This window comes from Cavia porcellus, unplaced genomic scaffold (genome assembly GCF_034190915.1).
Source record: "Cavia porcellus strain 051 isolate PalLab524CR breed Dunkin Hartley unplaced genomic scaffold, mCavPor4.1 scaffold_1, whole genome shotgun sequence".
NCBI classification, from domain to species: Eukaryota; Metazoa; Chordata; class Mammalia; order Rodentia; family Caviidae; genus Cavia; species Cavia porcellus.
The window spans coordinates 68,314,919-68,342,849 of NW_026947484.1; the positions used below are offsets into that span (position 1 = coordinate 68,314,919).

General features: G+C 44.9%; 1 protein-coding gene across 2 annotated transcripts; it reads right to left on the minus strand.

Moving 5' to 3' along the window:
• Positions 1–27,182, minus strand: Gcnt1 (glucosaminyl (N-acetyl) transferase 1). 2 transcript variants are annotated; one of them, XM_013155123.2, is made up of 4 exons: positions 27,094–27,178; positions 11,528–11,570; positions 3,114–3,257; positions 1–1,961 (listed from the first exon to the last, which is right to left on the minus strand). In XM_013155123.2, the coding sequence occupies exon 4, from the start codon at positions 1,805–1,807 to the stop codon at positions 524–526; it is 1,284 nt and encodes a 427-aa protein (XP_013010577.1). In that variant the 5' UTR covers positions 1,808–1,961; positions 3,114–3,257; positions 11,528–11,570; positions 27,094–27,178; the 3' UTR covers positions 1–523. The 2 variants fall into 2 exon arrangements, with proteins under 2 accessions (XP_013010577.1, XP_003472272.1); XM_003472224.4 differs by lacking the exon at positions 11,528–11,570 and having other exon boundaries at positions 27,094–27,182.
• Positions 27,183–27,931: the final 749 nt, after the last annotated feature.

Genomic DNA, 27,931 nt, shown 5'->3' on the forward strand with positions numbered 1-27,931 from the left:
TATGTTAAATAACACTACTTTAATTCCCTGAGATGATACACACAGACACACTACACACCACAGTGACACAGCACAAGTGTTTACAAGAATCATTTGGAGTAAAATCAAATATATGAGATAGATTTCACCCTTATGGTTTGTTGCTATAAATTTATTTAGATCATGAAAACTGTCATTTTAAAAATTCCTAAAATAATTTTGGCACGAGTCAAATGTTCTGTGTTAAATCCCTGAGCATTTTAATGGTCCCTGAGGCTGATTTCCGCATGGTCCTCTTTTCCAGCCACCGTCCCCTCTGTCCCCGATACCTTGCTACCTCCCTGGGTTCCTGGTCATCTTAACTGCTGACCGCGGATAAACACATATTGTGGTCCCTCTCTAACCAACTGTGCTCTGCAGAGATCAGAGAGCATCAGGTCCTCACCCAGGGAGGACCCGCCAGCTCTGTGTTTATTGCTGGACACAGGAGGCAGGCAGGGGCACAGGTTGCGCCCCTCTGCTGTTCTACAGACTGCTGCAGTGGTCAGTGTTCTATCATCTCCAGGGCTTTATGCCGCAGATGCTCATCCAGACACTGGATGGCAAAGAGGTCGACGTCCATGTCAAACTTGTTGGCAAAAAAGTGGTGTTTGCGCAGCATCCACGTCAAGTCCCCAGCTCCAAAAATGCACACGCTGCGTACATGGACCCCATCACACGGGGGATAGGGCGCGCCCTTGTTCAGGTCCCCTTCAAGGTACTGCCACTTGACGAACCTGGCCACGGCCTGCATGTCAGATAGGTCGTACTTGTGGTTCAGGGGCAGGGAGCCTGGGGCCTCAGGGATCCTTTGGATCGTGGCCCAGAGATACTCATCAGGGCTGTACGTGTCTTGTGCCCACTCCATGAACTTCCGGATGTCTTCATTTTCCAGCACATAGCCCACATACTCCCTGCTGACCACAAAGTAGGCGCTCCCTGAGAAAAGAGGTGTTTTGAGCGGAGGCTGCGTTTTGGGGGTCCCCGTGTCTGTCAGCTTCCCGTCGACAACTGCATAGTGCCTCTTCCACCTTTCTGCTTTGTGGGATGGCATCTTCTCCGTCTCCAGACTGTTTTCACCCATGAACGACTTGAGCTTCCTGACAATTTCCAGGTTGGTTTTAATGGGAAAATCCATCCCACAAAGGTTGATCAGGTACTTCCAGTCCGCGCTCATTCTGTAGAGGTCCTTCATGCAGTTCAGGTCAGCCTGCACCCGGCTCCACGATGCGTAGACCACGCTCTCCAGCTGACTGGCCACAAAGACATTCCTGAAACAGGACGCGATGCCTTTCACCGCGGCTATGAAGGAGTCCTTTGATTTTCTGTCCACATGGATGCAATAGAAATTCTGAGGCATATAAATGGCCCTTAGAAGCCTGTCAAGCATCTCGATTTTGTGATGGACCACTATGGAGTACGCAATCGGGAAGCCTGCCTCCTCTTTGCTAAGGGGTTCCGTGATGTATTTGCGCATCTTGATGAAGGAGGTGCAGTCCCTGGTCATGTTGACGTAGTCAGACGGCGTCCATCGAGGGCGTTTTCTAAAGTTTGCTGTCAACATTTCAAGCTTTGCTTTCTGGATTTCGTCTGCATCACTCTGCAAAATTTTGGTGCAATTAATATTACTACTGGGATTCTCTCCGACAAGTTCCAAGTGTCTGAGGCTTACAAATTCAGGCTTACAAATTCTCAAGACAGTGAATGTAACTAGGGATAAAACGAGAATCACAAAATAGTATTTAGTGGGATAAGAAAAAAGTCTCCTTCGTAATAAATTCCTCAGCATTTCAAATGGCAGTCAGAGACTCTCCCTCCTTAAGGGCAATCTTCAAACCGAGATGCCAGTGATCCTTCCTCCAGTCTGCCCGCTGCTGCAGCCTAAAGAGCTGATGGGCTGAGTTTATTGCACATACGAAGGCATCTTGAAAGGCAGAATGGCACTGAAAGAAAAAGAGAAAGAAAAAAATTTGTGTGTATATATATCATGGAGCAATCATGGGAGAAGAGGTGGGTAGTTTCAGAAGAAACCCAGTCTCCAGTCTTAAAGCTGTAAATTCAAGGGCAGGAAAACAACCGTCAAAGCCTAGTGCAGTCCTGAAATAGCTTACAACAAAAATTTGACCTTTCAGGTATATTACAGTGCAAAAACATACAGACTCAGGCAGGCTATAATTATTGAAGTGGCCACATAGCATGAGTTTTTTACTATGCCAATTTTAAGAATATTCCTTGTCTTAAAATTGTTACTCATCCAAGTTCCTCCTCACATGGAGGAACAGCTGCTGTCAGCCGCAGCTGTGAAGATTTGAAGAATTAGACCCATCCTGCTTTGCGGTGATTTGAGATGGTGGTGAGGGGCACACTTAAGAATGGTAGTGACTTCTAGCTGGACTTGGTGGTGCCCTCCTATAATACCAGCATTCAGGAGGCTGAGGCAGGAGGATCACTGAGTGAGTTTAAGACCAGCTTGACCTGTCAAACAAGATATTGTCTCAAAAAACAAAATGAAACAAAAATGGTAGTGACTTCTAAGAAACTTTGAAGAGAGGACAACTCAACTGAGTTCTCAAACTGAAGCAAAAGGGCTTGGCTGAAACCTTGATATAGGCCTGGCCTGGGTGAAACTCACCCTGAAGTTTAGCTCTATGGCAGGTACTGAAGGCACTCAAGATACACACAATCCAAAAATATTGCCTTCTACTTCCTATTTTATAATAATAAAGCCCTTAGAATAATACCCGTTGTACATAAATATAATTTGTGACAGATCTTTTGTCTGTATTTAAATTCGAGGGCCCCAACCAAGTTTTAGTATATAAAATGCTTATAAAAATCCCCATATTGTTGTAAATAAAAATGAACAATTTTTGTAACTTGGGAAATTAATTCTGTAACTAATAGGTGCTCTTCTAAAACAAGGTCAAAGATCACTCTCTGTATCTGTACCAGACGTATAAAGACTTGAAATAAGAATTAGTTCTGACACTTTAAAGTACTTCATTAGAAAATAAACTGTCAATAATATGACTAAAATTAATTAATTGGCCATTACTAGTAGAGACGAACATGAAGAAAGTACTTAGCCTTTTTACCATTGAGAATTACGGAGAATCTGGGGCAGTTAGCTCTCTGGTTCCAGCTGACATCCTGCAGCTGCTCAGAATCCCTCTCAGACCACCAGGTTTCTTAAAGGTCCCAGGCATTCGGCAATGGTAGCATGTCTGTGAGGCTTTTATCTGTGAGATGAAAAGACAAATGTGGCATATATGCACTTGTGGTATCCACACACCCAAAGCTTGCTGGTGAGCTAATGCTATATACTGACTTGTTTTCATTTTTTGCTCAAAATCATGGCTGGCAAGTTTATGTTTTCAAAATTCTCTTCTTTATAATCGTACTTTTTTTCTGATGTTATTGTCATGGATTGCTAAAGATCTGAAAAACGACGAAATTTAAGGTAAGCTTTCTATGCGCGCATGCACACATGCATGTGTTTCCATATTGTGCTAGAGATTGCAGCCAGGCCTCCAGGATACTAGGGGAGTGCTTTATCACTAAGCTATATCCCCAGTTGACAGGTGAAGCTTTTTGAAAGGAAACCAGTAGCATTTTCCAAACTGTGTGCCAATAACAGTTTAGTGGTCTGGTATGACTGGAAATCTGGCAGCACCTCTACGCCACATTGGCATAGTAATGACTGTCCTGCAACTGAAAAAGCTGCTCATCTCAAGGTGAAGGGGCACATGAGTACCTCACAGGAGGACAGGAAGGCAGAAGGCAGGACCACAGGGAGAGAGAAAGGGAGAGAGGGAGAGAGGCAGAGACAGAGGGAGACAGGCAGAGAGAGGGAAAGCGGGGGGGGGGGTGGTGGAAAGCAAAATTGGAAGAGCAGATGGAAGGGAATTTGCTGATTACTCAGACCCTTGGAGCCCTGACTGACAATAAGCAAGGAGAGGAGGAGAGAACAAGTTCTGTTTACACTGCAGAGTCTTCCAGAAGACCCAGGAACAGTGACATGGATACTGTGAAAGGGGGGTTGGCATCTGTTTACAGAGTACTTGGGTCTCTACCTCAAAGCTAGCAAAGGCTCCAAGATTTAATCTCTGCCGAGTTCCACAGGCAGGGCTGGCCAGGCACAATGGAAAGCGGCGTTCCCGTCAGCAAGCAGCGGGTCCCAGGCACAGGAAACTGACCTCTCCTCCCCACGTCAGCCTGCTTGTGCCCACTGTGCTCAGAGCTGCGTCAAGCCAAGGAAGGCACTTATTTACTAAAGAATGCAACTGAGTCAAGAGAAAAAAGGAAACCTTAGAGATGCAGCTTACTCTGGGAGTTCCTTAAAGGTTTAAAGGCAACAGACTGAAGGGAAAAGAAAGCTGCCAATCAATCATTACCTAAGGGGGAAGTTAAGTAAACAGATGGGGAAGACTATGCTGCTAAAGACAGCCAGAACCACAGTTTGATCCCACATGTGCTTCTGCACTACGATCGTGACACTGCCCCTTTAGTTTGGTGGCCTTATGAATATGCTGACCAATAGATTTTGGTAGAAAACTGTGCCAGCCTCCAGGCTGGGTCACATGAAACTTCCTCCATCTGGCTACCTTGGAAAATCTGCTCTTTAGAATCTCCTTTTAGAACAAGGCTCCACGCAGAGAGAGGAGTCTGGAACCTGCTCAGCAGCCTTCATGCCAGCCCAGGGGCTGTGCCCACCCGCGAAGCAGCGCCCGGGTAACTCCAGCCCTGCTCACTGTTCCTAACCACAGAAGGTGTGAGCAAAACATGAAACAGCAATGCTGTTTGTTGCTACATTTGAGGTAGTTTGCCTCACAGCGATAGAGGACAAGAACAAACAGGAAACCACAGAACCAGTAGCAAATAAAAAAGGAGCTTCTAAAAATCAATGACCTCATAACAAAAATGAACAACGCAACAGATGGGTCAAAAGATGAAGTAGAAAAAAAAAATCTCAGCACATTAAACAAACAAATGGGTGGAAGGATAAGCAGAACATTACAGTAAGTTAGAGAAACAGAACAGGGACCCACCACCTAAATAACAGGAGCTCCAGGAAGAAAAAAAGAAAAAGGAAAAAGGGAAGGAAGCCATCAATTAAGTCAGGACTCCTTCTTAAAATGAAGGAGCGTTTTCCAGATTGTGAAATCCCCTGGAGTACAGGCACAAGAGCTAAAATCAGAAACATGCAAGGATGTGCTCCTGTATCAGTCATGGAACGTCAGAACACAGGGAAAGAGCGTCACTTGAGCTTGCACAGGGCAGGAAGGTGAAGCTGCATAGACAGTGTTCACGAAATCCAACTACAGAAACCAAAAGACAATGAAGCAAGGTCTTTACAGTGCAGATGGAAGTTGAATTCCAGCTGAGAATCCTTATAAACAAGTTGCCTACTAATCAAAGGGTAAAATAAAAATGTCTGAAGGTGAGGATCTCAAAATCTTTGCTTTATATGCATCTTCCTCAGGAAGCTCCTGGAAAATGAATTTCATCAACACTCAAATATTAACCAAGAAAAGGAAGCCATTAGTAAAAATCAGAAGGCAGATCTGACCTGTGCAGAGAAAAGGGAACCCCCAGGACCACGGTAAAGGGGCTTCCTCTGTGGAGTAACAGACTGCTGGCACCTCGGAGAACAATGTCTTCTCAAGAGCAAAACCGCTGGATAATTGGTGGGAATATGCATGCTAAAAACCAACTTAAACAACAGGCAGACAATGGCACTGTACTAGTGATAACTACCTTGAAATACAGCCAGTGAAGGGAATTAGGAGCATAATTATGGACTCCAAAGAAATCAGTCATGAAGTGATGAAAAAAAGCCATCATTACATACCCCATGGCTTAACTCTGAAGAACAGTAACACTATAACCATTGTTTATCCATGGAGAGTCAATAAAACCCTTCACAAGGCCCTGGGTTCCATGCCCAGCCTGGGAGTGGGAGGGTGGAGAGACAAGGTATGGACACAGAGCACCAGGCATGGGAAGGACTGCAGTGTCCAGCACCACAGAAATAGCATGGGAGGGAGCTCTGCGTTCTTTGCTGCTGAGAGATCATGGCCTCTTTCTAATTTTATTTTATCACCAAGCCCTTGTGGTCAACAGCTTAACATGGTAGAAAGAGCAAAGCAGGGCAAAGGGGAAAAGCCCGTGTATGATGGTCTTCCCTGTGGTAAATAGATGAGGATATTCTTCTAGGAAAGAGTCCCCAACCACTGATTATCAGATCTAGATCTCAGCCCGAAAATAAGCACAAAACACAAGGAGACCCTAAATGCTGAAAATAAGAACAACAGTGGCATTTAAAAAGCAACATCTACTACAGATGCCTAGCATGCACTTCTTGGATTTCACCATGTGAAAAATCATATTATCCCAGTACCATCACTTGCAAGTTAATTTAGAGAAACATCACTTTATAGAGAAGAAAATGAGAAAAAGGAATTAAATGAATCAATGAATTCATTCATTCATTAAATGAATGAGCAACATGTGGCTCAGGCTATATTTTCATTAATTCCTTTTATAGTAAAAAGAAAGGCAATAGGCATAATGCGGAGCAACTGTAAAGCCGGCTACGTGGGAGGCTGAGGTATGAGGATTGTGAGTTTGAGGGTGCCTGGGCGAATTCAGCAAGACCTTGTCACAACAACGGGAAGTGGGAAGGGAGGGAGGACAGGATTCAGACAGTCAAAGAGACAAAGCAAAAATTTGAGAGCTACAAAGATATGATATACATATCTTGTGAAGTAATACAGGAAAACTTTATGTGGTTTATTATTATTTAAAGATGCAGTTACTTTTCTCTCATTGCTGAGACAAAATATTTGATGCCCTAAATGAAGGAAGGAAGGAAAGGTTTATTTAGCTCACAGTTTGTGGAGGTTTCAGTCCATAATCAACTGGCTTCAAAGCAGGGTGGTGTGACAGAGAGCAATGGTTCATGGCATGGTGGAGGGCAGAAGAAGCAGCAGGAGACCAAAAGGGAGGAGGAGCAAAGGGGTAAAGTGGCAAAAGGGAGAAGCAAGGCTCCTTCCCTCCCCGTCAGTCCCTGCACTAGAGATAGTGAACCAATTACATACTGGAGATTCAGTCACCTTTGAAAGCTCCCCACGACCACATGAGGCTCTGGGGGGACATCTAGATACAAACCATAACATGGTGGAAACACTGTTTCTTTAAAACCAGCACATAATACAACAAAGTGCTGGATTATTTTCTGCACCTCCTTTGGAAAGAGGACTTTCAGGATGAATGTTATAGGGAAAGTCAGACTGGGTGATAAAGTGAGCAGGACGTGTCCCTTCCTCAGAACCTCGTACATTAGTGCCAAGCATAGAGAATCACTCGACAATATTTGGTGAATGAATAAAGTCTCTCAACTGAAGCTCACATTCCCCTGCCAGAGGCCACATTTAACCTTTCTTCCCTTTGACCGCTAAGTCCCTACACTTGCAAATACCAGAGAAGAATTGAAAGCATACTGTTTCTTTTTCCTTCCTTTCTTTTGGCAGTTCAGGGCATGGAACTCAGGACTCATACACGCTACACATGCACTCTGCATCCAAGCTACAGCCCAGTCCTAGAAGTCTGAAGATAGAACAAAATGGTAATAAGTGATTAAAAAAATCCAAACCCCTCCTACACAAAGGTAGCAGCAAACATCTAAAAGGTAGAGGAAATGCCGGACGACATCTCTGGAGTCTCAGAAGGTGGAATCCCAAAGCTGGCAAAGGGGGAGGGAGGCAGAGACAACCAGAGTTCTAATAGCTGCTGCTGGCAGCCGGGATGAACAATGCAGTGCCTCCAGCTGTGAGGGAACCGCTCTCCACTTCAGAGTCCTAAACAACCCTCCAGGCTTCCGCCACGTGGATATGGAGTGAAAGCATTTTCACAAAAAGTCACTCCTCGGCAGGTCAGTGCAAGAAGTACACTCGCCAGTAACCAGTTCCAAGAGGCACCTCACAGTGTAACTCTGCTGGCAGTTAGACTGCGAGAGCCGGCACTTCACAGCACTTGATGCTCCTCTGGACTCTTCTAAGTGACTCACCTACGGTCGCTAGAGAACCTCCCTGAGAACCTCACATGGAAAAGTACTGTTTTCAAATGGGGAAACTAAGGCATCAGGGGTCACCTAATTTTCCAGGGTCGCATAACTAAGCCAAAAGGCTTGGATCCAAAGCAGTGCATCTGTTCCCAAGTCTGTGGAACACTGCTTATCAAGAGAAAGACAGAAGACCCAGAAGTCACTCAAGGGACCATTATCAAAGAAAGGCATCCAAAATCTTACAGTTACAAGGAAAAGAGACCCCCAAATGACGGCTATGTAGGGGTGCTTGGGAGAAATCAGCTTAATGAAAGCCAGGGAATGAATGACTACAGAAGGTGTCTGTTAAGGAGACAAAACAGAACCTTTCTTGGACATGAATGTATTTACAAAAAACTTGACAACTAAGGTAGAGGTCAGAGTTACAGGAATAAAATATACACAGTAAACAACAAAAAAGCATGAAAATAGGCTGTGCCCAGCAGTGCGCATCTGCGATCTTGGGAGGTTGAAGAAGGAAGACGCCAGGTTTGAGTTCAACGTGGGCACTTTAAGGAGGCTGTGTGATGAAAAATAAAAAGGGGTGGGAATATAATTCTGTGGTTGAATGCCCCTGGGTCCTAACCTCTCTCGCACAGGAGGGAAAAGAAGCAAAGAAATTAACTCTGAGGAACACAGAAAAGCACAACAGAAGAAATCATGGTATGCTATGCCAGAATATATATAACATAAGATTATATGCTCAGAACCACTAATCTGGGGACAAGGGGCAGGACTAAAGTGAGTGTAATTACTGCAAGAGCTTGGAGGTAAGAGAAAATTGTACCCTCCATGACGTATAAAGAATTTACAACTGAACAGTCTGGAAAGTGTAAGTATGCTTTTTAGAGAGCTGGAAACACATACTCAAGAAAACCAATAAAAAGTTGAAAATGCTACCTGCCAGGGCTGTGTTGTTTGGCTCGGTAGCCACTAGTGACATAGGACTACTGAGCCTTTGCAATGTGCCTAGTGTGAGTGAGGAAATGAGTTTAAAATTTTTATTTTTATTTTTATTAATTAAAGTTTAAAAAGTTAAGCCATGTGTGATGGTGCACACATATAACCCCGGCAGTTTTGAACGGTAAGGCGGGCCTGGGCAATTTGGGGAGACCCTATGTCAAAAGTGTAGTCCGATCAAAGACCCTGGGTTCAATCCCCAGTACCAAGAGTGGGAGTAAGGGTGAGAAGCAAGAATTTAAAACGTTAAAACAATGTAAATCAGTGTAATAACCTTCCCAATGCAACTTTACCATTTCCACTTTATGGATGTACTATGTGGATTATTATGATATTCTTACTGTATATCTTTAGATTAGACACATAGACCTCATTAACGACTATTTATGTTGCTTATGTATTAAAATTTTGATATACTATGTTAAAGATAGTACAGGTGAGTTAGCCTTATCTAAAATGCTGGGACTCAAAGTACTTTGCATTTCACTCCCCCCCCCCACCCCAGATTTTGGAATATTTGCAAATACATACATAATGGGACAGTTTAGGGAGGAGAGCCAAGCCTGAACACAAATTTCATTTACATTTCATACGCACATTATACATATAACCTGAAAGTAATTTTAGATAACATTTTTATTGCACCTACATTTTTACTGTGATCAGCTGTATCAGATCAAGTGAGGAATTTCTTTTCTTTTTTGGTCTTTTTGAGACAGGGTCCCGCTATGCAGTTCAGGTTGGCCTTGAGCTTGGATGAGGAATTTTACACTTGTGGTGTCTATGTCAGTGCTCAAAAATGTCAGAATTTGGAGCATTTTAGGTTTTGGATTTTCAGGTTAGAGGTGTTCATCTATATTAAAATTTTTTACCTGTTTCTCTTTGCTTTTTAAAGGTACTGTTAGAAAGCTTTTACATCTGACTCACATATTTTTATTATACAGTAGGGAAGAGGAAGTTTTGGGCACCATCAAGAAGAGAACATTATTTTAAGTAACTAAAATTCTTTGTTGCAAAATAATTCTCCATGGGCCTAACAAATTCTTGTTCATCTTGCCAGTGTGGCACTAACTGCCTTTTTGCTGTGGACTACTTTTTAAGGTTACTTTTTGATACCAAACTACCTTTAAAGATAGGAGTATTATTTCCCTCCTTATTACAGACAAGGCTTCTTGACAGTAAAGGAAGGTAGGCCTGGGCGCGTAGCTCCGTGGCACAGTACGCTTGCCTAGCATATGCAAAGCACTGAATTTGATCCCCAGTCCAGCACACAAGAAAGATAATGTTGCCTGGAAAAGCACACAGCATGCACAGCATCCACTAAAAAAGATTCGGGTTCCCCAAGCTCAGGGTCCTTTCCCATCATGCAACCCATGGTTCGTGCAGTTATCACTACGCTTTTCAGGCTGTTCTGTGGGAACGAGGGCTTGAGAAACCCACAGAGGAAATAATGACCCTCTGTTCCTGCTGCTAGTATAGCTGACAAACTCTCTCATCTCTGGGCCATGAAACTGTGTCTTCTGCAGGGTCCCCCAAAACTGTGGCAGAGCTTTTAATAGGTAAAATCTTAGACTCTTTATAGTTCTTGGCACTCCCGTAGAATTCACCACCACTTTAAACAGCATGTACTTATCATCTTGACTAAAAAGGAACCTGGAAAGGTAGTACTTTGTAAAGGACTTTATTTTAAAGGTATTAATAAAAGTATGAGTTGTAAAGATGTTTAATCAGTTTTAAATATAACTGTTATAAATCAATGTTCTAAAGCCCTAATAAGCAGAACAGGTATTGAAATTTCCTTTTCTCCATTCCTACTTTGTTTTCACAATTCCATTCACTATTTAATAATATTTATGCGTATATACACGTATATAGCACATTTTATAATTATATAAAGTTTATGGTATACACGCATATAGCACATTTTATAATTATATAAAGTTTAGAAATCCAAATGTATAATTAATAAAATTTTCAACTCCCTCTTCCTAATTTTAAGGTAGATGAAATCAAAATGGCTTGAACTATGAGATCACCTACAGGAGAAAAAAGTTGGTTCTCCTTGCCTGAATTAGTGACATAAAATTCTATAGCCTTCTATTTCACTTATGCATTATACTAATTTGATTCCAAAATCTCCCTTAAGTAACTAATGCTTGTACTCACTCATGGAAATAGTACTTGTTCCTGTCTTTTCTAATGGCCTTTCCTCCCCAAAGGTACAACCAAGGACAGGAGCAGGGTGACAGCCTGTAGAGAAGACAGAGACCTGCCCGTCTGCCTACATACGTGGGCAGGACAGAAAAACCGTACCCATCTGTGCCACAAAGCATAAAGCTCTACATTATTGGGAGGAGAAGAAGACTTGAAAAGACTTCCTGATTCCCACGGGCCTACGTCGTGCACACTGCTAGGACAGAGAGGAAGAGAGAAATGCATTCCTACCTTTTACTGTTGCTCAGGAAGTAGAGCCTGAAGCAAAGGAAGCCTGCGAGGAAACAGAGATTGCCATGATTAACACAGGGAGTTTAAAGGCAGAGGAAGGCGAGAGGGGCAGCAGCAGCTTTGCCACGCGTGTCCTGTAACCCCAAGGACCTCCTTCCCATCCTACTACGTCACCAGCGGCCAGCTCTGGCTTCCTCTCAGGATTGAGCTTCATTCCAGGAATTATGGAAACGCTCATGCCATTCCCTAAGAGGAAGGAGACTGGGGAAAATCAAGTCACTACTCTGGAGCTTTCCTTTATAGTCTTCATCTGGTCCTCTCTTTACACACCAAACAACAGCTCAAAAGGATGGACAGTCACCTGGTCACCACCCATTTCATCCTTGCTTGTGCACCTGGAGATGCTCCATGAACGGTATCAAAAACACAGAGGAAAAGCCGGAGAGGTGGCACCTGCTTACAATGCCACCTGCAAGACTAAGGCAGTAGGATTTCAAGTTGACTCGTGCCTGGGCGCCTTAAGGAGACCCTGTCTCAAAATAAAAACTCCAGAGGACTTAAGACTTAGATGCAGCTCTGTGTGACAGCAGTTCAGCTCCCTGGGTGGGGGGCCCTCCAGGGAGCCGCCTCCCTCGTGTCCATCAGTGACACCAGGCGCAAGCAGCAAGCCTGAAGCCACAGGCTCCAGCTGAGCAGGGAGTGAAAATGAAAATGAAAGGGAAACCGAGGAAAAGTCAGATAGATTTCCTGCTCCTTTCAAAGCTACTGCAATGATGTAATCTCAGGTTCCAGAGCTGTGCTGTATTTTCCTAACAAACATCCTCTAATCCCATTCCCCTGCTTTTTCAGTTCTCAGCTCTCCATTGTCTTCATCCAAATTCTCTTTAAACTTCAAATCTGATGTTACATACATGGCTTTACATACATACATACATACATACATACATGGCTTTATCCACTTCAAATCTGATGTTACATACATGGCTTTATCCACACAAACTTCCCACATTCCTTGGCAAGCCAAAGAGCTCCATAATTACCGTACAAATGAATACCTTTGCAGTATAAGGACAAGAAAGTAGCAAACCATTGAGCCTTAAGAAGGGATGAAGGCTGGGTATGGTGACATGAGACCAATCCTAGCATTCTGAGGGGCTGAGATAGAACACCAAGAGCTTGTCTTAAAATTACAAAGATTTTAAAAGGACTGATCATGCAGCTCAGTGCAAAGACCCTGGGGTCAATCCCCACTATAGGAAAAATGGAACGAAGGAGAGGAGGCATGGAGGAAGGAAGGAAGGGAGGAAGAGAAGAAAGAAGGGGAAAAAGGAAAGGAATTGTGACATATGCCACAACATAAATGGACCCTGAAGGCACCATGTTAACTGAAACAAGTCTGACTTAAAAGGAGAGATACTGCAAGCTTCCACTTAGAAGAAATACCCAGAGGAGCAATTTCACAGGGGCAGGAAGTAGAACAGGGCTTCCCGGGGCTGAGGCAGGGGGAACTGTAGAGGGAGCTGCTGTCTGCAAGGCAGAGTTTCTGCCCCGCCAAGAAGCAGCTCTACCAGGACGTATGGGTGGAGACCACCTTCTCTACACTGCCTTCCTTCACCAATGACATGGTTTTCGCTCAGGGTGAGATGGGGCTTTAACCCCTTTTTTTAGGATTAAAATGGGGAGCAGCTGGTGCACAGCTGGACTACACAAACCTTCCTGCCTGCAGTGTGCGGTGAGAGGAGTGGAGTGGCCTCGGCCAGCACAGGAGGGCAAGCTGTGTTCCCAGCCCGGGCAGGGGAATAGCCAGGCTCTGCACACAAATTTAAAGGATGCATATTGGAGGAAATGTATTCAGAGGGTACAGGCATGAAACCTGGCTGTCTGAAGTTTAAAAAGTATCAATAATAAAAGGGGACCTTTTCAGAGCAGAGGAGGATGAAAATTTAGAGGAGACCCACGCCTCCCTTCTCAAAGATGGCTGTTTCCTATGTAACCTACGTGGCTTTCCTGTTGCTGGTGGTCCTCCAGGATGAGTAGCAGCAATGTGACCTTTCACACAGGAAAAACCTGTCCTCTAGGGCACAGAAGTTCATGCACACAGGCTGACTCTGATAGGTCCGGACAAATTACTTCTATTTATGTATACACCAAACCAAGTGGGTCTTTCCACAGGAACCCTCAGCCTCCTTACCACTGCAGGCCAGAATGAAGTATAAAAGATGTCATTGTCCTCCCCAAAATTCCAGACTGAAGAGTAATACATTTCTTTTTTAAAAAAAAATCTAAAAGAAGGTAGTTTATAGTGTAACATACACCGTCACAGTTGTACGGAAACAAAATTTTAGATTGGAAAGTGACTCCACAGTTGAGTTTGCCTGCTCTTAATTTTAAAGATGAGAAGGAAAAGTAGGTCGCATGTCAACATCAGTTCCTTAGCAGCTACTTCTTACTGTGGCTCTGTCTCTTCACACTGACAGCTGGAACTGCAGGCATCCTGTGGCCGGCAGGCCTGGGGCTTCTCACAATCCCAATTTTATATACTCCTGCCTTCTAAATGCATCCTCAGTTTCAGAAATATTAACTCAAAAATCCTACACTCTTTCTTGATTTTAGAGGTGGTCCCCAAATTCTGGGTTTCCAGTTTGCTAAATGTGATGGTTGCAGTAAGAATTCTCATTCAAAATGGTAATTTAGGCTGGCTGTGGTACCACACTCCTGTGACCCCAGCACGCGAGAGGCTGAGACAGAAGGCTCACTGAGAGGTCAAAGCCAGACTGGGCCACACAGTGAGACTCTGTCTTGATGGATGGATCCATGGACTGATGGGTAGACAGATAGACTTAGAAGGCTGACCATCCACAAGACTGAGACGTGTTTTTGCCCGATTCCCCCTAACGTGTTTAAAATCCAGCCTCACCTCTTCCATAAGTCCCTCTCCTGCCCCACAATAATTGTCCCTTCTGTGAAATCCAACATCATTCAGTACTAGAAGCCACAGTGCAAACAGACATGTGAAGTCAAATGGAGATGAGAATAAATCCCAGTGTATGGTTTGACCTTTCTGAGCTTTGGTTTCCTCACCTAAAACATAGTAAGGATGTGGTCTTAGACTTTTTCCATTTCCCCTCTATTCACCCTACTTTCTGAGCCCAGCAAAAGCTTATTCAATTAGTAAAGATTTTTTTTTAAAAAATTGCCAGGGGCGGCCATGCACACCCATAATCTCAGCTACTTAGGACGCAGAAGAAGTTTGCAAATTTGAGTTCAGCCTGAGTAACTCAGCAAGACCCTGTCTCAAAATAAAATAAAAGGGGTGAGAGTGCATATCTCAGTGGCAGAGGGCTTTCCTTGAAAGTATAAGGCTCTGGGTTTGATCCCAAACACACACACACACACACACACACACACACACACACACACATTCTCTCTCTCTCTCTTTCTCTAATATTTCAAACTTTTATTCCTTCTCCCATCCCCCAAATATGGGGCAGCATCTTGGATGCTCTTTGGTTAAATGTGCTTTCTAGCTCACAGTCTCTTCCAGAGTTGGAATCTAAAGTACAGTATCTTAGTTTCCAAACCATAGTGTGTCCGGATTTGTAAGGAAATCCCAAACGACTGGCCTCAGCCTGGGCCAGTGTGTGCAGCCTGCCTTTGGAATTGATCCTGGTCTTTCTGGACTTCATTCTCCTCATCCGTACACAGGAAAAGGTGGCTGGACTGGGTACAGGGCTTCCAGCTCCCAAGGGCCAAAGCCCACTGCCAGTCCTCAGCAGGTGAGTGATGGGAACACGTGGGGGGCCTCATGCCAGGGCCCTGGAGGGTGACGGGAAGTCCTGCTCCAAGGTCAAAGACTAGTGCTCTCTTTCCTCATGTTTGAAAACACTTTTTCCTCCCAGTGGACCTGTTTTGAAATTGATATGCATGGATGCATCGGTGCAGAACATGTTGAGGACCGTAATGACTTCCTTCTTCGCTTCCTTTAAAGATGCTATCAGACAGACGAACGCAGGCAGAAGTAGCCAGCACAGGGCTCGCCAGGGACATTCGTCCTCAGGAGGTGCTTAGCCAAGCCTTTCCGCCACATTTCTACTTTGCTCTCCCAACTGCCCTGTCAGTGGTATTTCGATTCTCACCTCACAGTTAAGGAAACTGAGGCTTTAGCTGCTTCACAGATGGGAGTTTGCTCTTTTGTCTAAGAGGTGATATGGGTGCTAACTCCCTTGCAAGGGAAGAGAACAGAGTGCAGTCTATTTCTGGCCAAGAACAGACTACTTCCAGTTATTAGCAGTTCTAGTTACACTAGCCTTGCCTCTGAAGCTTTTAAGGAGCACCAAAAACCTCCAAATCTGCATGATGCACAAATGAAACAAAGGCTTTAGCTCCGAGACACATCCCAGCAACACTTTGACCCTGGTGACCTGTAGGTGCTCTGGGCTGCCAACAACTGCTCCAAAAGCCCAAGTGGCGAACTTCACCCAGCATTTTCATTTGCTCTCAATTGCACTTGTGAATAATCCTGAATTTAACACAATCACCGATTCCCAATGTGATGGCATGAAAAGAGACCCGTGAGATGAAAGCATATTTAGAGACAAGTTGTACCTCGGTGAATACAGGATAAGCCCACTAGAAAACTGCAGGCAGAGGGGGATGTAGTGCAGTGGCACAGTGCTTGCCTGGAGGGCAGGAGTTCCTGGGTTCCATCTCCAGCTCCAAAAAGTAAAAACTGAAAACCCCCATCAGCCTCCAAATTAATATACTGAACAGGTGCACTGGAAACTACGTGAGACATACAAACCCAGAATTATTTCAGCAAACATCTTTTGGGGGGACGAAGGATGTCATTCAAGCGTCTCTGTACTATTTGCATCTTTACTCCCAATAATTTTAAAATTATAAACTGAGATTGCAAAGTTACTAGTTCTCCCGAATGAGCTCCAATTGAATATATTTGCACAGCATTATAGTAAAGAAAATGTCTCAAAAATAAAAGAACATTTACAATCGAATTTCATCACTTTCTTTGGTTTCATCTCTCTGGCTCTGGTGTTGGGGATCAAAGGCAGGGCCTCACACATGCTGGGCAAGGGCTCTGCCACTGAGCTAGGGCCCCACCCCAGGCCGGGCCAGCTCCTCCTGCTGCCCTGTGGCACCTGTCTGTGAACACTGAAGGTTTACCCGTTACTCAGCAAAGCAGTCTTCTGTCCTACTTTCATTTACAGGATATCAAAAGATCTTCATTGTTTTAACCACAATTAGTTTATATCTTAGGATAGGATATTAAGGGTATTTCCAAATTACATTGTTGTAAACACAAGTGATAAATATCTTGATCTACTTACTCATAGCTTTGTTCTCTCTTGGCTTTCAAAGGGTTCTCTTGGAATGCTCAGAGGTGGGACCTTTAGGTCACAATTTATAAATCATAAGCCTCTTGATTGCCTTCTAAACAGGCCAAACTTAACTTATACTGTCACCAGTAATAGGTGAGTACCATTTCCTCTACTTCGACTACAGAATTACTGTAATTACTATATGTGTATGCTATGTAATTACTTCTGTCAATATGCAACTAGAAAATGGCACATCATTAAGGTTTCCTCTTGCTATTGCTTTACTAGTGGCTATTTTCCCTTGGGTTTACGAGAGAACAGGAAATGTGGGGAGCCATGATCTCTGGAGCCAGACTGCTTTTACAGGAAAGCCAGGATCCACCATGTACCGGATCATCATCAGGAAGCCCCTGACCTCTCTGAACTTCAGCCTCTTCTTTCAAAAGATTTAAATTAAGTTAAAACTTTAATCTGGTACATGAAAACTGCATAAACCACTATACTATCACTGAGGTTTTGATACACTAGCTTCATTGGAAAAAATAGCTATAATTGATACCAACTATTAACAATTTTAATTGAGAAAATATAACTTATGAGTTTTTATTAAGAATAAGTGAAATCTATAACATGCTTATACAATATTTAACATACAGTGAATCCTTTATAAATACTATAAATTTATTATTAATGTTTATACTGTCTCTTATCTGACCTTTGTTTAAATCTTTAATTCACATGTAAGGGTAACTTTTTCTAGGGCAGCATAAAAAATTATTTTCAGCTTATTATCAGATAATCAAGTGCACTTGATTTAACATATTTCATGTTTACTGATCAAATACTTCAATGCAATCAATTTAACTATATAGCAAACATCAGTTTTACAAAACAGACCCCTAGATACCTAGAAAAATTAAGCACAAATAATGTGTATTCACTGCTTTTAAAGAATGCAGGCAATGGTTATTTGCTGAGCTTTCTGGGGGAAATGATACCCATGGCCAATATAATTAAAAGCTATTTTTGAAACAATATAGCCACTATAGGGCTGAAAGAAGGGCCTTAGGTCCTGGGAGAAGTATCAGCCGGGCAGCAGTACCAAGTCTTCCTAGGATGGGTGCCCTCTTGAAAGAGAAAGGCAGGCATAGACAGACAGACACAGCTTACTTAGCACATGGTGTCTGATATGAAAAATCCAAAATATAGATAAAGAGCAAAATAAAAAGATAGGTCACAGGAAGTGGGGAGATACCTCTTTCTCAAATGGGAAGGGGACCAAGAGATGAAAGGAAAGGGGATGGGAGAAGATTAAAAGATGGTAATAGAGCTATTCTGACTGGGGAGGGGTCCAGAAGTTGAAAGGAGCCGGGAGGGAGGATGGGTAGGATAAAAAACGAATTGAGGTATGTTATGTCCAAGTCCCAGCTCCCCTGGATAATGCAGTCCTTATGTATTGTGAACATGTATAATAAAAATAAATGAAAGTTAAAAAACAAAGATAAGCCCATACACTACCAAGATTTTTATTCCTTAGCCCTAAGATGATAATGCCTGCAGCAAACAGTTAAAGCCGGGAACACGGGATTCAGCATTTCTCAAATTTATCTAAGCAAGAAACCTTCTTGGAATAGCACATCCGTGAGGAAAAAGTGTGAGTCCCAGGTTCTAGCCTCCTCTGTGACTCCACAGACAGCTGGCCTGTGCCCTTCAGAGGGTTGAGAGAAGTGGGAAGTTGAGGCGACCACACCCTGGAGCTGTGTGATGGTGGGGGGGGGGGCTCTGGTGGGAGGGGCTCTCCCACTCTGCGATGCCTCCACTCAGCCCTGCCTGCCACTCTGGGGGTGCAAGGCATGGGCCACCCACACAACTCCAGACGGGAACTGTGGTGTTTCCTTGGGGTTGGTACCTGTCAAATGTTGCTTCTCTTTCTCCTGTTCTCTTTTTCAGCGTGGATACAGTTTTCTAACAAGAAAAATTTCTGTAGGAGTCAATCAAGAAATCTAAGTTTTTTGAAAACAAAAATTATGCTTTATTTTTTACATGAAATTATGAGACGTGATCAGTCCGTCTTGTAGATCTAACCTCTTGCACGCTCCAAAATCACCTATGTCGTCCTAACTGGTCCGATTTGGCATGGGAGACTTTCTTCACAATGGTCAGAAACGCCTGTAGGGTATCTGTTCCTGTAGGGCACTCGCTTCCAACAGTGCATGCTCTTAAAACTCCTGTACTTCTAGCCCTGTCTCAGATTCTCAGGGAGCTTAACAGGCTGCTGAACAGGAAGCGATCACTGTGGTCTGTAAAGCATCTTCTATTTACTGAATGGTGCTGGGATGGAATCCAGAGACTCTGGGTTCTACCCGAGCCACACCCAGGGCTTTGATTCATTTTAAAAATACACAGTGAGGGGCTGGGGATTTAGCTCAGCGGCATAAGCGCCTGGCTTGCAAGCAGGCAGTCGTGAGTTCGATCCCTGGTACCAATAAAAATGAAAAAGACCAAAAAAAAAAAAAAAAAAATACACAGTGAGGTCAGGAGAAGGCTCAGTAGCAGGGTCCCTGCCTGTAGCCTCAGATCCATCCCCACATCCGGAGTACTGGAAAAAAAAAAAAGAAAAAGAAAAGAGAAGAAGCCTTCAGCAGAGTCAGTAAGCCACACCTGTCCACCTCTGCGAGTGGGGGCTTAAGAATGCCAGGAACACAGCCCAGGAAGGGAACCGCTCCTCTCTAGCAGCAGCTACTGTGTGCCTGTAAGGTCAGTCTCTCTCTGTCCCTGTCTCTTTCTGTCTCTCCTGATACTGGCTGGGACTTAAACCCAGGGTCTTTGCATCAAGTCTCAGCTCTTTCTTATATTAATTTTCATTCTGACACAGTGTCTTGCTAAACTGCAAACTGCCCAAGCTAGTTTTGAACCTGAGGTCCTCCTGCTGCAACCTCCCAGAGTAGTAAGTTTGTGCCACCATGCCCAGCTGTGCTTAGAATTTTTGGGTAAAAAGCCAGAGGTTTAGCTGGCAGGCCTGATACCTAGGACGGTGCTCCAGGCACATTGCTGTGTCTAACCAAAAAACTCTGGACTCCCTGACAGCAGCTCCTGTCAGCCAGCCGAACCTTGCTGAACCCTTCTGCCAGGACTCTGAGCTGTGCTAGGAGAGCGGTCAGAGCTGGCCTGAGCCTGCACTCACCCTTCACCTTCAGCAAACTGCAGCTCCCCACCCCCGCCCCACCCCGGGCAGCCCAGCCTGACCAGGATGAGAAACCACATGGCTGAGGTCTAAATCACCTCGACATTACTTGCCCTGGAGGGAGCACAGAGCTCTGGAGTTCCATGTTCGTAGGAACTTGCTGAAAATAAGGATTTACACATATTTTAAATGATAAGTCATTTACCCCCATAAGCAAAAATACACATATACAATTTTACCTCATTTTAAAATAAACTTACAAAGTTTTATAGAACAGATCCTATGGAATAAAAGCTTTAAATGCCCTCAGTATATTTATTTTAAAATGATCTGTGTACACTATTAATAAATTATATGCATTATAATATAAAAACACAGAGGAATGAAGAAATAAAACCTATTTATTACAATAGTAAGTTCTTAGCTCTGCTACCTAAAACTTGATACTTAGTTTCTTGTTTTAAGGTAGCTCTCACTATGTTACCCAAGCTGGTCCTGAATACCCAGGCTCAAGAGGTTCTCCTACCTCAGCCTCTCAAGCACCAAAAAAACTTAGTTCTCAATATATCCACCAGTCATACAAAGAGTTTTGGTAAAGTTCAGCTAGTAAGTTTCAATTAATTCTATAGACCAAAGAAGTAGGTGTCACACACTGGACGAATGGATTCAAAATTCATTGATATTCCTTACTTAGAAGATTTTGATAATCCTGTCTTCAAGTTCTTAACAGTTTTTTATTTGTGAGAATTCTGATAAGTCACTGTGATATTACTTTTTGATAGCAAGTCCACATTACAATGAAAACCGTCCTTAGGCTGGGGCATGGTTCAGTGGGGGCCCAGTGAGACACTGGGTTTGATCCCCAGCAATGCCCCACCCAAAAAAAGATAGAAAGAATGGGGGAGAGGGAGCAGGGAGAAAGAACACGATGATGGGGATCCCAAATGCTTGAAGTGGCAGAAATTTCACAGGTACCTTAAATGCTTCCTCCTTCCCAACATGTCTGTGACCACTGACAGGCAACACAAAACTGGAAAAGGGCTGCAGACTTGAATCCCTGCCTTCCTGTTAGAGAAAGATGCAGCAGTGCCTGGCACTGCACACCTGTAACCCCAGCCCTCAGAGGCTGGCAGAAGGGATAGTCAGTGGCCACACTCTCCCCAAATACAGCAAGCGGTGCCAGGGCCCTGCAGTCCTCCTCGGCTGTCCTGTCTGGTGCTGGGCATCTATCCAGAGAGCAATGCAGTGAGGCACCTGGCTGAGGGGAAGGACACAGGGACGCACTGGGGACCACTCAGGGCCTCGTGCAGGCGCAGCAGTGAGAGCTACTAAATCCTCCATGTCTATGAAATTGAACCTCTCCACCGTACCCTGCAGCTCTGGTTGGCGATGCCCACCGATGCTCCCACCAGGTTGCAGGTGGGACAGAGCTGCCCCAGCAAGCAGCCTTCACAAAGTATTAAAAACAACTTGATTCCCTTCTTAAACACTTGGCAAGTTATAAAAGGATGTTCTCACACTTTCCCCTAAGGGACTAACACACATACTCTGCTCTGGACACCCAAGTGACCAGTGGACAGCGTGGTCCAGGCAGCAGGTCTGGAATTGCACCTGGCCTCACCTGGGAGGAGTGCGCAACCTTAGCTGCGCACTGAGATCACATAGCTGCTTTCTAAAATATGAGTAACTCAGTCTCCCTGCTCTAGATAAGACCTGAGCAAGAGCAAATAAAAGGGAAATCACATGCCCCAGACTTCCTCCCTGTCCTCCATGTATATCTGGCTCTGAAGCAGCCATGTCTGGCTTTGAGCTAATTGCAAGGTTCAAATAGAGTGGAGCTACCCGTTCTTTTCTCTCTCTTCGCCCCTCTCCAAATGATCTTTTTTACACAATGATTATTTATATGCAGCAGCTCCAAGACCTGTATTTCCCTCCCGGGTCTGTTCCCGGGGTTTGCTGCCTACTCCCTATCTCCACTTGGACGTCTCACAAGCAAAACACAACCAAAATGGAATTGCATTCCCTCCTGCCTGGTGCCAGCCCGGTCCTCCTCCACAGCTGTTTAATGCCATACACTTTCACCACCCTCTCCCACCCAGCTATCAATGCCAGAACCTTCTGAATCATCCTGTTACCTCCCTATGAGCCATGTCCAAATAATTACCACCTTCTTCCTGATTAGAGCACCCTCTCAGCTTCAGCCTCCCTCTGCCATTAAATATTATCCAGTGTTTCCCTGGGTGACTGCAAAAGTGTCAGCTGCCAGGTTTGCTCAGCCCCCGTCCCAATCCAGGGTGGCACCTATGCTGGTGGCTCAGGGTGGAGCCTGTGCCAGCACTTGTGCCCACCTGCAGGGGCTGAAGCCTTGTGCACTGGTCTGAGGTCTAAGTAGGATGTCTGTTCTAAACGGCACATCTAGAAGGAAAAAGCCCTTTCTGGTTTCTCCAGACACACTGAACCTGCCCTCCAAACTATTCTCTAAACAGCAGTGATGGTGATCATTTTAAACACTCAAATCACATCATGTCTCATCCCTGGTTACATTTCCCTCGTGTCTTAGCCCATCTTCCTGGAAACTTGGCCCCTAGTTCCCCTGGTTACTTTTTACTTACAGGTGAAATGCCATTTTAGGGAGGACATCCCTGAGCAATCCTTCTCCCCTAGACAAAGTTAGGCACCCAGGTCTTGTCCTCTGAACAGTCTGCACTTTTTTGCACCATCACTGAGGACTATCACAGCTGTGTGCCTGCCTGTCCTCTCCTCTACCCACCAGCCCAGAGGACACACCTAAGCCATGATGCTCTATCTCGCTCATGGCTGTGGCCCGACAGCCAATGATGCCCACCATCCAACAGCTGCTCAATAAACAGCTGTTCAGTGAAGGCCTGGATCAATAAGCGGTGAAGAATCCGGGACCCCAAGGCACAGTGGGACTACTTGGCAGAGGTAGAAAAATAAATCATGGGAGGAGTTCTTAGTAACTCTCTGACAGTGATTATATGCAGAATCCTGAATGCAAGCAGACGTATGACTGATGAATCAGAAACTCCAGGTTGTAGCAGTGACGTTTCATTTCTTGGTCTGCATCTGTTATTTGTTGTGACAAGGAGCTTTATCAGGCCAGGTACAGAGAGAACAATCTGTGCAGTCACATATGGCCCCTCTCTTGGCTTCATGCACTGTGGTTGTCATCTTGCAAGTCTTACCTTTATTTATTGTTTATTTTGTGCTACTGGAGACTGAACACAGGGCCTCTCCCATGGCAGGCAAGTGGTCTGTTACTAAGCTATACTGCCAGCCCTTACTTTTGAATTTTGAGAGAAAGTTTTGCTAAGTTGCCCAGGTTGGCCTCCAGCTCAGGCTGCTCAGCCTCTCAAGTAGCTGGAATGACAGGCACAAACCACTGTACTGGTCCTGAAAACCTTAATCTTTTAGCAAAAAGCCTTATGCATTATGTAGCCTGTCAAGAGTTTTACAAGTTAGTTAGATTTCTGGAAGGAGCCAGTGGATAGCCAATTCCCAAATAAGAACGGATTTTTCAAATCTTGGGCTGTGTTTTTCCCTTCCTGATTTTTTTCAGGGTTAACAAGGTTAAATTCCCAGAACATTTTTCTTTTCATAGGAACTATATCATATATCATGTGCAGCTCCGTTTTTGCAAAACAGGGATTTCTCATACCATCTAAACTTGAGGCAGCTTTAGGTTTTACTGCTAGCTAAAAAAAAAAAAAAAAAAAAAAAAAAAGCTTAATGTTTTTAAAAATTGAATTTTCCTCTGAAGATATATTCACACTGAGTCTCAGTATTAGAATTTTTGCTTAGCTTTGTTTGGAGTTTTAACATTGCAGATTGCTTTGGTTTCCCTAAATCAGTAAGCATGGTCAATCAGTATGTCATCACTTTAAAAAAAAAAAAAAGATACTGATTATATTTTAAAAAAAGAAAAGAAGTATAGAATTCCTTGTTAGTTTCCAACATTTCAAATCTTATGCTATTTAACAAATTCATTGAACATGTCAAATTTCTTCAGGGTTAAAACTTGGCAGGACCCATGGGCTGTGCATGGTTTGATCATCTTTAGGATAAAATTGTTTTAAAATGTCAGATGTTTAAATTTACAATTAGTTTTCTAGTCACTGCAAGTCTGACAGTCCCTGAATTTAGTGTGTGGTTGATCTTACAAACGTCTGGCCTGGGGGCTGGAGGTTTAGCTCAGCGGCATAAGCGCCTGGCTTGCAAGCAGGCAGCCATGAGTTCGATCCCTGGTACCGATAAAAAGGAAAAAGACAAAAAAAAAAAAAAAGTGTCACAAACGTCTGGCCTATTTTTCCTTGAGTAGGGATGACTTTGTTCCCCAAGAAACACTTGGCAATGTCTGGAGACATCTGGGGCAATAATAACTGGAGGGAGCATGGTATTGGCATCTTGGGGTGCAGGCTGAGGACGATGCTTTGCAGGACAATTCCTTGTCACCAAAAATCATCTGTCTAGCCAAAAACGTCCCAACTGCCAAGGCTGAGAAATACTGATCTAAAACTATGCAGTATCTACAGCAAGGAAATGGGCCCACCCTCAGCCACACCTCCAGTGTCAAAGCCACGACAGAACCCAAAGAATATGCACGCCTGACTTCCCTGAGCAGTAATCTGAGGACCCCCTCTACCCCGCCTTTGTTTGGTGGCATAGGCAAAAACCAGGGCCTGTACCCCAGGCTACATCCCCAGCCCTTTTTCATTACTTTTATTTTGAGACAGGGTTGAAGACTAAGCCTTATCCTAGGTGAGACTGAATCACTAAATTGCCCAGGCTGGGCTCAAACTTGGAATCCTCTTGCCTCTGCCTTCCAGAGCACTGAGATTATAGGCATGGACCATCCCGGTCAGCTAGGAACTTTCTTTTTAACATAGGAAGTTAGGCTGGGGATATACCTCAGCGGCATAAGCGACTGCCTGGCAAGCACAAGGTTGTGAGTTCGATTCTCAGTACCAAAGAAAAAAAGAGAGGTATCTGCCACCTTGACCTGAAACCATGAGCACATTTCTCATTACAATGAATATTCAAATAATGACATAGTCCTCAGTTGTCCCCGTAGACTACATTGCTTAATATACCTACACCCTTCATAGAAAGCAGCATTTGACAATCAAAAGAGGTCATTTCCAGCAGCACTAATTTGCCTCCTACCTCATTTCATGAAAAATATACAGTATTTACATCATAGCTCAGAATTTTCCATTCACTTGAAAACATACTTATATGCAGTTTATAAGGCAGAGATTAGGAAATGGATGATGCATGAATCAAACTTGATTCCTTGTCTTAAAAATGGAAAAAAATTCAATATTTTAAATCATGTTTTATATTTTAAAAAATAAAGATTCTGGGTTACTTTTTTGGGAGAAAAAATTAAAAGAGGACCTCACTGTATGAGGACAGAGTTCCTGCAGGATTACTGGATAGGTGTACCTAATCCCCATTCAGGTTTATAGGTCGGCTGGCCCTAACCAGTGCTTTTATATCTTGTATATTACCTGTCCTGTCCTTGGAGATGGGAGATTTTATGATCTCAGTTTCAAGAAAGTTTTTTCATTGTTTGTTGATGGTAGTGGAGTTCGCTGTTTGTTTTGGTGGGCTGGTGACCTAAGCTATATCCTTAAACACTGACAAGTGCTCTGCCACTGAAGTACATCAGGGCCCCGGGGAACACACTTTTCTAACTGTTAAGCAACCAGTTTACAAATGAAAGAGTAGACAGAACAGCATTAGATATTATGCTGTTAGAAAGAATGGGTGTTTACAGGTAATTAGTTACAGATGAGCTGTAATAATGAAGGCTGGAATTCTATACAGATCTGGGGCAGAGGTCAGGTTGAAGAAGAGGCAGGCGACCTTTCACATCCTCACCATACGGGATGAGGGATCATCCTAAACCTGCTTCATCTACTGCAAGCAAAACACTTTTTTAAAAGTTCATGATATGGTACACCGCAGTTCAAAATTGGGGAGCTGGCCATGTCTACGAAAGCAAGATTTCCCAAAATGATCACTTGGAAGGAAAGAAAGAAGGAAGAAAGGGGAGAGAGATGGAGAGAGATGGAGAGAGATGGAGAGAGAGAGAGAGAGAGAGAGAGAGAGAGAGAGAGAGAGAGAGAGAAAGCAAAGGAAAAGTAAAGCGGATACCCATACATTGAGTTTTCCTCCTTGCCAGAGCTGAAATCTGTTACCAAATCCCCCTGCAGGGATGGCCTGCCTGTAACTGCCTAAGCTCCAAGCAGGTAATTTACACTGATCTTTAAAAACCATTAACCCTTTTCTCACTTCTATAAAAACAAACCTTTCTTTCAGAAGAGTTCTAAACGGGGCATAAGGGGCGTGCTAGAGGACAACCTGAGGGGTCTCCCCTATGCCTCCGGCACCCACTTCAGGCCCCACAAAGCCTTGCCCACCAGGTCACCTCAGCGCACCCGTTTCCTCTAAAAATCACGCGTCCTTCGATTTGCTGCCTGTCCCATTATTTACATAAAGATGACTCCGTTCTCCGTCAAAAGCAGCAAGGCAGGGGCCGCCCGCCCGCGCATGCAGAGCCCACCTGCACCGGCGACTTCGGGGGCACCGCGCACGCGGCCGAGGAGATCCGCGCGCTTCCGTAACAGACCCCGCAGCGCCGGCCCTCGGCCCTGGCCCGGGCTGGGCTGGCATCTCGGGGCGTACGGCGACATTGGGGCAGCGACGCCGCTTCCCGGCCAGGCTTAGGATGGAACGGGGTTAAAGAAAGTCTCCGGCACCCCAGCCGCCCGCTGAGCACCGGCTCGATCCCCGTCTCCCCCGGCCGCGACCCACCCCGGGGTCGCCCAGCTCCCTCCGCGGATCGGTCGGGAAGCAGAAAGCGACTTCCAGGCGGCGCGGGCACCGCGTCCCCGCCCGGAGCGCCCACCAAGGGAATCGTCGCGGGAGGGCGCCGCCCCACGCGCCGCCCGGGCTGCTCCCAACCGCCCGGAGCCCGGCGCTCCATCCCTCCCCGCCGCCGGCCGGCCAGAGCCGCCTACCTGCGCGGACGCGCCCTGCCCCGCCGCGGCTCCGGCCCGGCGCGCAGGACTCCACGCTCGCAGTGCTCGCCGCGCTCGCCCGCGCCTCCACCTCCCCGCCCGGCCCCGCCCACCTGGCCCCGCCCACCTGGCCCGGCCGCCCCGCCCACCTGGCCCACCTGCGTGGCGGGAGAGGTCTGAGCGCCCTCGGAGCCTTCTTTCCACTTTCTTCCTCCTGGGGTCTGGGTCTGTGAACTTTGTCAGGACTAGGTACGCGAGTGGGGTTTTCTAAAAAATGCGCGTCCTTCCTGGCAGGCAAAAAGCGAGAAAAGTGCTGCTCCTCTGACTTACAAAATAGAAATACGTTTTATAACAAGGCAGAAATGCTATTCCCAGCCACCCCCAGTATGGGGGATGCAACCCGGGGCTGCTTTACCGCCGAGCAATGCCATCAGACCTTTTTTTCTTTTTTTCTCTCTTGGGCAGTGTCTCCTTAAATTTGTCACACAGCTAATCTTGAACTTGCACTTGACAGCCTTGGGCTCTTGAATCAGGCAGATTGCGAGTGTCCCACTGCACCCGGCTTCCAGCATTGTCTGTGTAGCACGTGCAGTTTGGCCGTAACCGTGTCGCCTGTGCTGCGTTCCAAAGGAACCTTTACTAGACTTAGGGTTTAGAAGTTCCCGGGTGGGTGCTCACAGCGTGGCGGAGCAGCACAGCTTTAGCGTGTGTCAGTCCCAGGCCTTAAAACCCAGCTCAGGAAGAACAACAACAACAAAAAAAATCAACAACAAAAAAGCCCGCATCACATTCATATTTCTATTTCACACATAAAAAGTAAGAGCCACTAAATGACGAA

Bases quoted from the DNA above. Each gene is read 5' to 3' on its own strand.
- Gcnt1 (XM_003472224.4), bottom strand. From the start codon at position 1,807: ATGCTGAGGAATTTATTACGAAGGAGACTTTTTTCTTATCCCACTAAA.